The sequence below is a fragment of the Lethenteron reissneri genome, chromosome 5 (genome assembly GCF_015708825.2).
Source record: "Lethenteron reissneri isolate LAM-NWPU_2019-01 chromosome 5, ASM1570882v1, whole genome shotgun sequence".
Classification (NCBI taxonomy): domain Eukaryota; kingdom Metazoa; phylum Chordata; class Hyperoartia; order Petromyzontiformes; family Petromyzontidae; genus Lethenteron; species Lethenteron reissneri.
The window spans coordinates 5,632,347-5,646,404 of NC_083783.1; the positions used below are offsets into that span (position 1 = coordinate 5,632,347).

Consider the following 14,058-nt stretch of genomic DNA (forward strand, 5'->3'; position numbering starts at 1 on the left):
TATTTATTTTAATCCCACGTTTCCCGCACTGACTGACGCACACGGAACGTGACGTCGGCCGAGCCAGTGCCGCGCAGCGACGCGTCCCCGCGCGGGCGCACGCACGCACACAAAGACAAAGATCCCCCGTGTAGCGTCAACAGGCTGTTGGGGCAATTGCTGTTAGCGAATAGCACCTATGAAGGTCGGCACGGCACACGAAGGTGGGTGGCCAGCACCACGCCCGACTGCCTTTGTCTCCCCAATGGCGATGTTTACTGCACACTGCACCAGATACTCATTTGAGGCTGAGCCCACGACCGGTTTCAGATGAGCTTCACCGGTGACGACCGGTTGCCGGGTTGGTAGCGCAGCGCGCTAACCGTCGCACTCCCACTCCCCACACACACACACTCACGAGCACGCTCGCACGCACCCGCTCGCACACGCAAGCGAGCTGCAAGGCATGTGCACTCGGCGAGATAATGCGGGCGAGAGCCGTGCTCAAAGAGCGGCGGTTGGGGTCGGGGGAGGGGTGGTGATGGGGTGGAGTGGTGGGGGGGGGACGTCCGTCGAGTGGCCAGCGCGGCGCGAGAGCGTCAATGGTTCACGACACCCTAACACCCTAACACCGCCACGGCCACGATGAGGTCACGAGCGATGAAGAAAAGCACCCTTCGCGCACTGTCGATCGGCTCTGGCGAGTTCTTCTCGCCCCTGCGCTTGAACAGGCGTCTCAAAATACACACAGGACACAGCGTCCTTCCTCCTGTGGCTGACGGTGATGTCGAGCGACAGCCCCGAGTTTACATCGAGGCGGCTGATGAGCCAGGTGATTGCGTCAGGAGCAGCTGTGATGATGAGGCCTCATCCTTGTATTTTGTGAATCGGTGGGGAGATGAGGAAGGGGAGGAGCATTGTGTCTCCATTATTCTACGTCCCATGGTTCTGTTCTGGGTTGTGACCACAGTCTCCCGCACGCTGGCCGGGAGAGAGTTTTACATTTTACACGTGCGCATCATATGTGACCGCATCTGTTGCGGTTTAATCGGCTGTGTGCCCGGCAAGCTGCGTAGAAAACCGAACCCGGGGACCTCTCCTGCGTCTTGTCCGGGTCTCTCGCGAGGCGGAGGTGTTTACTACTTCTTGTTGGCTCCACGTGGCTTTCCAAGCATCACCACCATCATCATCATCCCCAGGGTTGGAGTTGCGATAAACAAGGGATACGTTACCGCTAACTCGGAGCGACCGGGGGTTGTTTCCGCCGTTAATGATTAAACGAGAGAAAATCAAACATCGCCTCCCACTGCAGCGTTCTAGTTGCACCGTCTCGTCCGCGATGTTGCGACCTTTCACCCCGCGTGCCGAGCGCTTCTTGACGAAGTGAAGGGGGTTCTTCCTCCCACCAAAGAATCTCGCCGTACGTGGCGTGGAACGTTGCAAGTGGGAGCGGCGACGCGGCCCAACGGCGGCGCTTCCGCCACCTGTAGCAGAGATCATGGGAACCTCCCTTGCCAGTATCAAATATATAAGAATAGGTTTTACCCTTTCTGGCAATAAAACAGGAGGTGTTAGGATGTTAGAACACCAAACTGAAACCTTTTGCAAAGAATCATGTCTGCATTGGTCACATATACTTGTGGTGAACATGTAAACTAAAAAAACATGCTTTGGTAGTATATGATGATGCATTGTCCCTGAAACTGATTGGTCCACACCAGAGACAGCTTTCTTTAGTGCCTCGTCTCAAACGGTGTTAGACTAGAAGACGCCAAAAGGAAGGCGACTAGCACAAAGACAATGCACACTCAGGACATTGAGAGCTCGGGGTGAGCAGCCACATCATGAGACCTCCCTTGCCAGTATCAAAATATAAGAATAGGTTTTCCCCCTTTTTTCTGGCAACAAAACAGGTGTTAAGATGTTCAAACACCAAACAGAAATCTTTTGCAAGGAATCCCGTTTTTTTTCACGGGACGCCCCCCTGATTGACGTCTTTAAAAACGAGCTGGCAGTTGTTTTCCGGTGTCGTGGTCCAAATGTGCCAACAACATTTTTTATTGATTACCCCCAAATTACTCGATTGGGGATTACACACAGCGGCAATCGTCGTCCCTGCCGGCAGACTAGCACCCGTCTTGACGGGCCTGCGGGAACAAGAAGTTATAAACAGCCAGTGAGAAGGGCTCCCCGTTCACCCGGCGGTGGATAAGCCGCGGCTGCTGGCTCTGGTGTGGCGGGGAGGGTGACGACAACCCCACGTGGTCACCGTGTGGAGTTGTTCCACATCGAGAGGAGCGTTGCTCGGAGGAGCCGGTAGCGGCGTTCGGCGATGACACCACGTTGCTTCCACATTGTGAAGCGCTGCACACTCAGGGCCGTGAGAGGCACTTGGTTGTGGTTATGGTTGTGGTTATTGCTGTGGTTGTGGTTATTGTTGTGGTTGTGGTTATTGCTGTGGTTGTGGTTATGGTTGTGGTTGTGATTATTGCTGTGGTTGTGGTTATGGTTGTGTTTATTTTTGTGGTTGTGGTTATTGCTGTGGTTGTGGTTGTGGTTATTGCTGTGGTTGTGGTTATGGTTGTGGTTGTGGTTATTGCTGTGGTTGTGGTTATGGTTGTGGTTATGGCTTCCGTCCCTCACTGTATATCGTGATGGGTGTTGCCCTTGCACTGCAGGTACCGGAAAAACCTCAAGGCTTTCTACATTGTCCACCCTACGTTCCTCTCAAAGGTGTGCTCATCATTGTCACCACCGTCGTCGTTGTCACCATCTTCGTCCCTAGTAATAACCAGGGTTTCCTGCTGAATCTGAACCCCGCAAACCTCTGCGACAATCGGCAGATGTACAATTGCGGGGTCGTCGATGCTTTTGCAGGATTAGCTTTTGGTTCAATGCGCTGTTGGCTGAAGTTTACATAACACCAAAGTAAATGCATTTCATATTTCAAGCAGTACCCACTACAGTGATTTTGTGAATTATCGCTGTCCAGTCTCACACTCCGATTCAACACACCCCAGGCTGCACCTTGACCATTCACTATAAATCAATTGGATAATTATTGAATCATCGACACGCTGGTGGCATTGAAGTTTAAACTCACGCACCCGGTCTGGTACCCACGCACATCTGTGTACTCGCCGTTCACTATCAACTATTTTTATTTTACCAGGTAAGGCCCACTGAGCTTTTTCAGATTCGACCTGTCTGCAAATAATAGCTCAACGAACTGGCTCATCATGTGGAAATTTATAGCAGCCAAATACTCGTAATGCTTGTTGGTTCTAATGTGGAGAGAGAAACCGGAGGACCCGGAGAAAAATCCACGCGACCACGGGGAGAGACACGCAAACTCCAAATACACGGCAGGCGTCAGGGTCGCGATCAAACCCGTAACCTCCTGCATACCAGGTGAGGGAGTTAACATCTCGCCACCGCGGCACCTGTACCCTCCCTCCCCCAGGTCATGACGTGGTTCTTCACGACGTTCACCGCGTCGGGGCTCAAGGCGAAGGTGCACAGCGTGCAGCGGCTGCAGCAGCTGTTCGCTCACATCCCCCCCGAGCAGATCGACATCCCCCCCTTCGTCCTCGACCACGACCTCCAGGTGACATGGCGCGCTTTGCGGCCATCCGGCTGTCCGTCCGTCTCTCTGACCTTTCGTGTGTCTCCACGTCCGTCCGTCTCTTTGACCTTCTGTGTGTCTCCACGTCCGTTATTCTCTCTGACCTTCCGTGTGTCTCCACGTCCGTCAGTCTCTCTGACCTTCCGTGTGTCTCTGTCCGTCCGTCTCTCTGACCTTCTGTGTGTCTCTGTCCGTCCGTCTCTCTGACCTTCCGTGTGTCTCCACGTCCATCACTCTCTCTGACCTTTCGTCTGTCTCTACGTCCATCCGTCTATCCGTCTGTTTAACCGTCTGTTCATCTCTCTATCCGTCTGTCCATGTCTGTCCATGTCTGTCCATCCGTCTGTCCATCCGTTTGTCCGTCTTTCTCTCTGTCTGCCCGTCACTGCAATTTCTCTGCAGGGGAGGGGGTGGCCGTGGGGGGCTGGGGGGGAGAAGGAAAGTGTGATTATTTTATCGCCGACCGTTTCACAAAAACCACGGGAGCTGCTGCAGTTGGGAACGTTCCATCCATCCAAATCATAGCTCGCGCTGCACGCGGTAAAGGGTTCACCACGGCAGCGCACAATGGAGCCGGCTCGGTTAACTACGTCACGGTTAACTATGGCTTGGTTAACTACGGCGTGGTTGACTTGCTCAGCTACGTCGTGGCTAACGACAGACATGAGCCTGCCACTAACCTGCCCTCGGTGTACGCCCAGTCACGCCTCGTCGAAACTCTCCGAAGCTAAGAGGGGTTTCGAGCGCAGCGAGTAACAACGGATGGGTGGCCGCCACCGGTGCATGCCATGTAAATTAGGGGGCGGGGGGGTGAGGGGTGCCGGTTGCACGTGGCACGACCGTGCCGTGGCCTTTCCACCGCTCGTTGCAGAAGGGTTTGCGGATCGAATCAGAAGGACCGCCCTGGTTAATACTGTCATGTGCAGCGTTTACCAAATTAACACCAATGCGTCGTTGGTGTTATTTTTTCACCCCCCCCCCGCCGCCCCCTAATTTACTTTCTGTGCCGGCGTCACGGTCCGTGTTTAGCAGATAAAAAAATGTACTCGCAGATGACATAATTGGATGGAAATCCCCCGCAACAACATCGACTGTGAATCTATTGCAGACCGCGTGATCGTCTGCGAAGCGAAGCAGCTTCGTGATAATAATAGCCTTGCGCTGGAACATCGACTTGAAATCTCCCCGACGTCCTTGCGCGCTTTGGCCGCGTTGAGTTCGCATCGACGCCCGCGTGACGTTTCTCTCTTCCCGGGAAACGGATCTTCGGGCATGTCGAGCGAAGCGTCAGACACTGCTGCCGAATCGTCGCACGTGCGGCACAACCCAAAAACCCACCGTGGGGGGGGGGGGGGGGGGTTGGGGCTACGCAGCACCACAGCCACGATGACCACACGCACGGTGGAGATCCACCGCTGTGACCTCGGTAGTAGAGAGTGGTACGCCGCGTGAACCCTCTGCTCGCTCGTTCATTACGAGTCGGATGAAGGCAGTGGTCGCTCCATACGCCCCGTTGTGGCTGTGTCCACGCTTCAGGGACGGCTCCCTTTGTCGAATTAAATCTTTCCCACTTTTGTTCTTTCCACTCTCTCCGCAGGCGAACCGCGCGTACTACACAGATGACCCGTCGGGGCACGATCTGTAGACGGATTTGGAGCAACTGGAACCCCGGCGGTAATAACCCCCGTGGCAACAGCGGCGGCGGCGGCCGTCGCGAGCCATCTCCTCCCGCCGGACCCAGCCCAGCGTCGCTCGCACTCCCCGGCCTCTTGTAAACCAACGCGGTTGGGGCTTGGCCCTGACATTGTTGGACCGCGCCGGCCAGCCGGGGGCCCACCCTCCCGTGCCGCGTCAGTTCCATGCGCCCTCTCTCGCCCACCGGGCGTCGCCGATGCGCGCTTGGTCAGCACGTGCGTCGTTTGTTTTGTTTTAGAGAAAATGTCAAGACTCTTCGGGGGGGGAAATTATTCTGGGCGCTGTTGCCGAACCGTTAATGGTTTGTTTGCTCCATTTTAAGGGCTCCGGAGAACCGCCACTGAAAGATTTCGAGAGGCTAATCCGTCCGGCAATCATTGTACCTTCTTTCCCACTTCATTTGCTCCCCACGGTACGTATAAGTGTGTGTGTGTGTTTGAGTGTGGGACTGTTTCTTGCCGCGTGAAAGTTATGCTAGGAAATCGTTGAAGATGTGAAATGAATTGGGGTCGACCGTGAGGAGTAGGCTTCATCACAGCAGTTACGCGGTTGACGATGTGACACGGCCGTTGGTGGCGGCACTGGCAATGATTTGTACACTTGCTGTGCACACCTCTTGTCCAAAGCCGATTCCACGCCTGGGCGATCGGAATCGCGCCCGGAGTTGCGCAACTTCGTCGCCTGCGGCTGCTTTGCCCACTTCTGAGCAAGCAGTTGTACGGCGAGGAAATGAATCGGTGTGTTCGGGATCGTAACTACCGATCAAAGGGGGTCGGCAAATTGTCGCTGCGAATCGCTGAGCGCAGCCGACGCTTGAAAGTCGAGCCTCTCTCTCGTGCGAGCAACCCGAGTTGTGAACACTTGAGTGCATCAAGTGTTACGCAACTGGATCGCTCGGGTGTGGAGCCGGCTTGAGATGAGGCATCGTGAATGGGTCGTGTGCAGGTTTTGGTGAATGAACTACGTGGATTACAAGTTTCCTGGGCAACACTTTCAATGAAGAAACACGTGGAATTATATTGATACAACCCTGCTGCTTATGCACAGACCTGGCACTCTGCAATAAGCTCTTTTTAACGCAAGCAGTTGTGCTCTTTGCACGTACACATATGCATTGTATTTAACAAATAATTTTTTGAGCGGGAAAATCTGGTACCTACTTTGATAGTCTCAAATAAGCTTTTGTGCACTGCGTTCATTGTCACTTTTTCCCCCGATTCTCTCCCAACGAGCTGTGGTTAGCGCGCTGCGCTATAAACCCGGCGACATGCGTTTTATTTTCCGCTCGCGGCCACCACCAGTGACGATTATCTCAATTGGTTCTGGGCCTCCCCTAGGTCTACTCAGCCTCAAATGAGTACCTGGTGCGGTGTGTAAACATCGCCACTGGAGAGACAAAGGTGGCCAGGCGTGGTACTGGCCACCCACCCCCCTCGTGTGCCTTGCCATCCGTCACAGGTGCTCGCTAACAGCACTTTCCCCAACAATCTATTCAAGCGTTACAGGGGGGAGTCTCGGTCTTTTTTTGCGAATTAGTGCGAGTGTGCGTCTGAGCAATGCCAGCGCGCGGTGGCTCATTCACTGCCTTACCATTCAAGTCACCGGGGTTCGATTCCCAGCCGTCGGTGGCAAGTGGTATCTGATCCTCGACTAGTTGTCCTCCCCTAGGTCACCTCCGCCGCAAATAAATAAAGCTGTTATGCTGTATGAATGTCAGCAATGGGGAGACACTGGTGACCGGTCACAGTGCCGATCGCATCACCACCACCACCATCACCACTACCACCACCACCACCACCATCACCACCATCACCACCATCACCACCATCACCACCACCATCACCACTTCGTTTGCAGCAATTTTTAAGAGGTACCCACAAATAGCACCTGTTGTGTCGGATCTCATCAGGCTGAATTGAAGCGGTCTCCGTGTTTGCGCGTGCGTGACCCGATCGTTTCCTGTGCCTGCGGGATTCATGTTGGTTTCGTGCTCGAATTTTATTTACTGAAAAATTCTGGGCGGATCGGCCGCCCTCTCTACGCGGCGGGAAAGGCACACGAGCGGTAAACAGGAGCCCTCATCCCTCCGCCCCCCCACCCCCCGCCTCTCCCCCCCCCCACACACAATCAGAGAGGGTCTCCACTGCACGGCGAGATACATGCAAATAAAGATTGCCTCTTCGGTGCCGCGTACTTTCTCCCGGTGCTGTTGAGACAAAAGCGCACGTTTATTAAATCCCACATATTTCACGGCCTTAATTTACGTCGAACGAGGTCGGGTGTCATTATCTTCATCAATATTACACAAATCGTCAATTGTAATGATAATAAACGAGCGACCACCTTAAATCTTTTTGCCACCGCGACTCTCAAACCTGGCTGACTTCTCGGCAGAGCGCAAAATCTAATTCCCTGACGCACGCCCGCCGGCTCGCTCGCTCGCTCGCTCGTAATGTCTCTTCCGTGGCAATTGGCCACACCAGAGTTGCGCTTCAACAGAACCTGTCTCCCGGTTGGACGGGCGAGGCATGGAAATCAATCGGCACACTTTATCCACGGGCAGCAAGCGGTGAATGTCTTGTGCACGGTCCCGCTAACCCGTAGGTATTAAGTAAAAAAAAATATGTAATTTATTTACCGTTTCCATTGTGACGTTTTTTTCAGTTTTGTTTTACCGCAGCTTGCCGTGCCATGCAGCGGGTACTTTTTTTCTCGTCCTTTTCGTTTTTTTCGTTGGCGGGCGCCGAATGTCGCGGGCGCCCGTGATGTCAATGTGAACCTACGGCAGCGCTGGCAATGCGGGAGAGTGGTGTGCACTGGTGCATCCCGCACGCACACGCACACGCACACACGCAATGAAGCCACGTTGGTCGATGTAAAAAGAACAAATCCTAATCCACGTCATTTATCTGCGGCCGACGGAACTGCGCGCGCGCGCGCGAGTGTGTTTTGGGACCAGAAACGCGAGGTGCGTTTAATTTCGACGTGTTGCGTTTTGTCTTTTTTTACCACGCCGCTCTATAGGAAGCCCTCGCGTCGACCCGTCGCGCCGGGCGATTCGTTTGCGTCGCTTTGACGTCCACGCGCTTGCCCCCCGCGAACTCACGCGGGCGAGAGCAGGCTGGTCAAATATCCGTGAGGAGGCATTCCCTCCCGGCGTCCTCCGCTGTGTACCGCACCCCCCGCGGCCTACGTCGAATATTTCCCAAAATCCGGTTGTGGATTTTACGGATCGGCGTGGTGTTTTTCTGTCCGCAAGCGTCCGCGCGCCGTCCGTCGTCGTCCACCGCTCCGTCCGTCCGTCGGTTGCGCTCGATGTGATCTTGAAGCCCCGTTCTGAAATCTGCTGCACGTGCCCTGGCCTTGGCATTGCTTTCCACCACTCGGTTTTGATTTACCGCCAGCCCTGACGGTTGATTTGTTCCACCACGATTCCCACTTCCACTCTCACCCCCTCCCACCCTCTCGCCCCCCTCCCCTCGTTAATTTGGCACGTCGTCGCTCCATCGATCGACCTCGCGCCCCCCCCCCCCCCCCCCCCCCCAGTGCCGTTGGTGTCGAGGCCGGGGTGTGATGACGAGCGATGTGCGGCTGCCCAACCCCCGGAGCCGGTCGTCCTGACGTGCACCGCAGCGGAGTTTAAAAACCTCGCGAGCAGATGCCGACCACATGTTTTTTGGCGTTCATATTTTAGTTTCTCTAATTATTTTTCACTGTGTCGGTTTATCGCTTTTTTTTGTTACCTCTGTAGGCTTGGGTGTTTATTTTTGGTCCCGGATGCAGAGTTTTACGATGGAGTGCGAATTTCCACTCAGTTCGTTTTCTTAAGGGACCTAAATTCCACGCCGTGTTTGTGTGTAGTGTCGCCAAATTGCACATTCTAGGCGAGTGGTTGAACTTTTAGGATAAATAAATGTCTTTGGTATTATTGTTATTCGTCTTGTGGCACGTTTGCCTGTGAAGGTCCAGAAAAATCACACTTTTGTCTGTGTGTGGGTGTCGGGAGCGATGGCACAGTGGTTAACGCACATGGATAATACTTGTGTGTGTGCGCATGTGCGTGTTTCTGTGATCATATGTGTAGGTGCAGCGGTGGTGTAGCGGTTAGCGCGACGGCCTCCGAACCCGGCAACATAGGTTCGATACCCAGACACGGTTAACATCAATCGCTTTTATCTGAACCAGTATTGGGCCTCGCCTATGTCAGCCTTAAATGAGTATGGTGTGTCAACCTCCGAACCAGGAAGATGAAGGCAGGCTGGGTGTGGTTCTGACCACAACACGCGATTGTGCCGGCCTTCATAGGTGCTCGCTTAACTGCACTTGCCCCAACAACATATGTAGGCTATACAGCGGGGGGAGGGGGATGGGGACATGCGTGAAAAGAGCTTCATAGGTCATCGGAATCTGACAGTTTAAATAAAGATTCTGATTCTGGAATCTTTACTTTTGTGTGCTTCTGTGTGTCCGCGTGTGTGTGTGTGTATATATACTGCATGAGGATCGGTAGTGTAGCGGTCAGCGCGCTGTGCTACGTGACCTGGTGAAAGCGGCAAACACCAGTAGCGATTATCTGAACCGGTCGTGGGCCTCCCCTAAGTCGACTCAGGCTCAAATTGGTGTCTGGTGCAATGTGCAAACATCGCCACTGGGGAGACAAAGGCGGTCGTGCGTGGTGCTGGCCACTCACCCCCTCGTGTACTGTGCCGGCCTTCATAGGCGTTCGCTAACAGCACTTGCCCCAACAGTCCGTTAAGGCGACACGGGGGATCTTGGTGTTTGATGTACACTGCGTTCACATCAGGTGGAGTTGGCCAGTAATCCTCACGGGGTTACGGATGGTCGCGTCCGTCCGTGTTTTATCGCCGGACAGGCGGTGACGGCCGGCTGGCCGCGGTGGCGTGGGGGACGTGCCGGCGAGAGAATGCGGCCCCCCCCCCCCGGCTCCCGCCCCCCCGGTCCCACGCTGTCCTTGCCGGGACGTGCGTCCCCCTCACGGCCCCACCGAGATCGGCAATCACTCGCACGACCTATATTGAAGTGGCGGCAAGAGTCGGAGGGTGCTTTCTTGCCGAGATCTGGTGACGCCGAGATCCGGTGACTCCGAACAAATGCGAGTGACTTGCCGTTTCGTTCTTGTTATAACAATGTAAGTGTGTGTGTGTGTCATCTCGGTCATCTCAGTCAGTTGACCCGTGGCACCCGGGTCTGCCCCTTGACCTACTGCCAGCGGGCGTTCGACACTTCACGTGGCCTCAAGGTGCACATGGCCTGGCACAAGCGTCGTGGTGATTTCACCGCCACTTAGTGTCGAATGGCGGTTGTTGTTGTTGTGTGTTGAACTTCTTTCGCACCGTGCGTAGCCGACCGTGCTAATCGCATGTAACAAGAACGAAAGCCTCACCGAGTTCCAACTCTCTTCTTCAGTAGGGTCCTGCCAACTGCATGCTCCTGTGTGTGTGTGTATGAGATCCCAGTTGAGTAAGTTTGCAATGTTTTCTGCATTTGCATATTGCGTGTCGTGTTCAGCTATGGGTGGGAATTTGAGAACCCGCAGTAAACCCATGGCGAGCATACGAACTGCACGCAGAAAGGCGCCCGGGTCGGGAATTGAACCCCAGGCCCTTGTTGCGGTTAGGCATGAGTTGTCACCACCCTGCGACCTGTCAATTCGAGAATGAAACCGATCCCGTGGAACCGTGTTCATCGGCTCTTTGCGGGTTAACGTTCGCTTGCTTCACACTTTGACACAAAAGTAACGAAAAAACTCAACAAAGTCAGTCTATCTGTAGGCTGCCGGGTTCACAACGCAATGTGCTAACTGCTGCTCCAACGCTCCCCACCCCCACCTCGTGATTGTTGTGGTGCTAAAGCTGTGGACAGCAACCGGTGGGAGGGAGGGGGAGGAGGAGATGGGGGGGACTTTGTTATTTGCGACGCTTTGAGTCACTTTTGCCGGCTCGGTGGGACGCGCGGGCAAGAGTCGGAGCGGACCTTGCGTGGAGACGCGGGGTGAGGTGAACCTGCAGGGGTTAACGCACGCCACCTCCCCCACCCCCTTCCCCGTGCAAGGTGACGCTCACAGCTTGTGACGGTTTGTTTCAGGGGCTGCTAAGTCTAACGTGAAGAGATCTCTGCCGATTGCCTGTGCGGTGGAGTAGGGGAGGGAGGGAGGGATGCACTTTTTTGTGGTTCCGTCAGTAACAATGAGATGTCACGCCAATGCGGTTTACGGGGCTTCACGTGTTGCGTCCGTGTCTTTCCCTGTGATTAACCCGCTCGCTGAAGCTGTGAGCAGGAGGAGGGGTGGAGAGGGGTGTGAGTTGTGTAGCCAGTTGACGTGTAGATACTCTCCCGTCAGCGCGAGTGTAGCTGTCGCCGTGTGATGGGAAGGCACACCCCGAAGCTTGCGTTGTCCTCGGCCGGTTTTGTTTTCCGTCGGTTCCGTACGAAGGTATAAATATGGCAATCACTTCCGGTGCTGCAACCGTCGATCGAATCGCCGGGTGATGAATTGTCTCTTTGCGCTCGGCGATGCGTGCGTCGGATTGCGTGTGCGCGAGCAGGGCCGGATTAAGATTTTGTAGGCGTCGTGAGGCCCCCAGTAATATTTTCAAAAGGAAAACAAAGTTAAAGAAAAATCCATTTTATTTTTACAAGGCGAACAACAAATAAAATTCGGCATTCACAAATAAAATATCTTTTCACTCGCCCCCCACGCCTTAATCCGGCCCTGCGCGCGAGTGTGTGTGTGTAAAGAAAGAAAAAAAGTGATTATTTTCTATCTGTACGTGGGCAATCCTGCAAAATCGTGCAGCCTGAAAAATATGAAAATTTCTCGAAATCACCCCAGTAAGCGCGCGAGAGCTGTCTGAGTGAAGTTAAATGTGTTGGCTTTTCATTTAAAAAAAAATCTTTTAAGAAATAACAGCTCTTAGAATAAATTATTGGTTCGACACTAAAATTATTGCACCATCACCACCATTCCGTTGTGGATGAAAAATATCAGGCGGGAATCGAACCTAGGACCTTTTAGCCATGAGGGAGGAGAGAAACTTGCACACCTACGGTTGGTTCCTCAATGTACACCCACGCTCTCTGCACCAGTGGGTTCCCGATCTCTTGTCAGATCAGTGGCTTTGGGATTAATGTCTATTTGGGGTTTGCGTCTCTCTCTCTTTCTCTCCCACCGTGATCGCGTCGATTTTTCTCCCGGGTCTTCCGTTTTTTCCCCCTCCACATTTCGAATCGACGTGCGTTTTAGAGTATTTGGCTGCTATAAATGTCCAAGCCACTTGGTTGAGATATCATTTTTGTGATAGCCAGGTCGCTTCTAAAAAAAAAAAAACTCCATAGCTAAAGTGGGCCTTACCTGGTAAAATTCTAAACGTGTTTTTATTTAAAATATATAGATATTTTTAGAATGTCGGTGAACCGTTGCACCTGTTCTACCCCTGTGTTGGGGAAACCACTACCGGGGCGGGATGCGCGGGGGAACAGTCTACACGTTGCTCCCCCCACTTGTTAACACTTTTTATTGTCAAAGCCATCGGCACGGCGGCTCCTGGCGGCGGCCACCACCGTAGGACGACGCGGATGGTGGGGATTGTGCGCTCCGTGCGTCACGCGGAGCGTGCGTCCTCGCCGTGAGTGATTGCGTTAACCCGCGGAGCGACACGCTCGCTCGGCACGCGATGAACCACTTCGGTCCCGGGCGTCACCCCGAGCCACCACGCGTGCTGCTGCTGTTTCCACTGCTGCTGTCGTTGTCGCAGCTAGTGCTGCTGCTGCTGCTGCGTGTTCGTGGTGACGCGCGCGTTCTTTCGGGGAAAGCGGCCGTCCCCGAAGTCCTTTGCAAGTAACCCCTTAACTGGTGACGCTGCCGCACTGTAACGGTTCGCAACGCTGGACTTTGCCAATCACAAAGGTCGTCCGCTTCGATGCGAATTTCCCCACGGCGTGACAGCAAGATGCGCCACCCGCTGTCGTAGCGACCGCCGCCGTGATGCCGACGCGATGCCGACACGTGTGCCAGGCACAGCCCTCGTCGTGCGCTCCACTGCTGGACGAGGGCTCCTCCCCCCTACTACGCATCGAGCGTGGCGGGTTGGCGAAGGACCAGCGGAGGGCGGGCGGGCGAGCCGAGGCCCGGGAGCATAGACGTACGGCACAACGGCGGATTGCGCCGTGACGCGTGGTCACCTGTCCGGGCACCGTGGTTGCGCTCTGCGCTCAGCCCCCCACCCCCCGTGTGTGTGTTTGCCGCACTATCTGCGAGGACGGACGATGGGTTGATTCGGCGACGGGGAGGGGGTCGTGAGTTTACCGAACCCTGCTCAGGGTTTCAGCCGCTGGGGAGCACTTCTGTAAATGTTTTGCCGTAACAAGTTTTTTTTTTTTGCTCCGATGTGAAATGTGAACGCCCTCATTCTCCCGACTCCTCACCCTCCCCCCACCACCCCCCCCGCCCTCCCCGACTTTGTGATTTCCTTTTGCTGTTTATCGAACTGATTAAAACAATGCAAATAAACTTGTCTTTTTTTTTACCTTCACCTCGTCTCGTTGGCGTTCCACTACGGGCATGTTGCGATCGATGTTCGGTTGCGTTAGTACAGGATTTGTCACTTTACAGGGGTTATTTTATGAATCTAGATCAGCCGGGGGTGCCGTGGTGGTGAGATGTTATCTCCCTCGCCTGACATGCAGGAGGTCGTGGGTTCGATCTCAACCCTGGCACCTGCATATTTGGAGTTTGCGTG

The 14,058-nt window shown here is 54.3% G+C and overlaps 1 protein-coding gene across 2 annotated transcripts in view; it reads left to right on the forward strand.

Moving 5' to 3' along the window:
* GDAP2 (ganglioside induced differentiation associated protein 2) overlaps positions 1 to 13,827 on the forward strand; it is an 81,075-nt gene extending 67,248 nt beyond the window's left edge. Inside the window, exons 9-12 of one of the 2 annotated variants that reach the window (XM_061566772.1) lie at positions 2,658 to 2,712; positions 3,443 to 3,586; positions 5,202 to 5,278; positions 8,846 to 13,827. In XM_061566772.1, coding sequence (XP_061422756.1) covers positions 2,658 to 2,712; positions 3,443 to 3,586; positions 5,202 to 5,249 — 247 coding nt within the window. In that variant the 3' untranslated portion in view covers positions 5,250 to 5,278; positions 8,846 to 13,827. The other variant, XM_061566763.1, reaches the window with a different exon arrangement.
* The last annotated feature ends 231 nt before the right edge of the window (positions 13,828 to 14,058 follow it).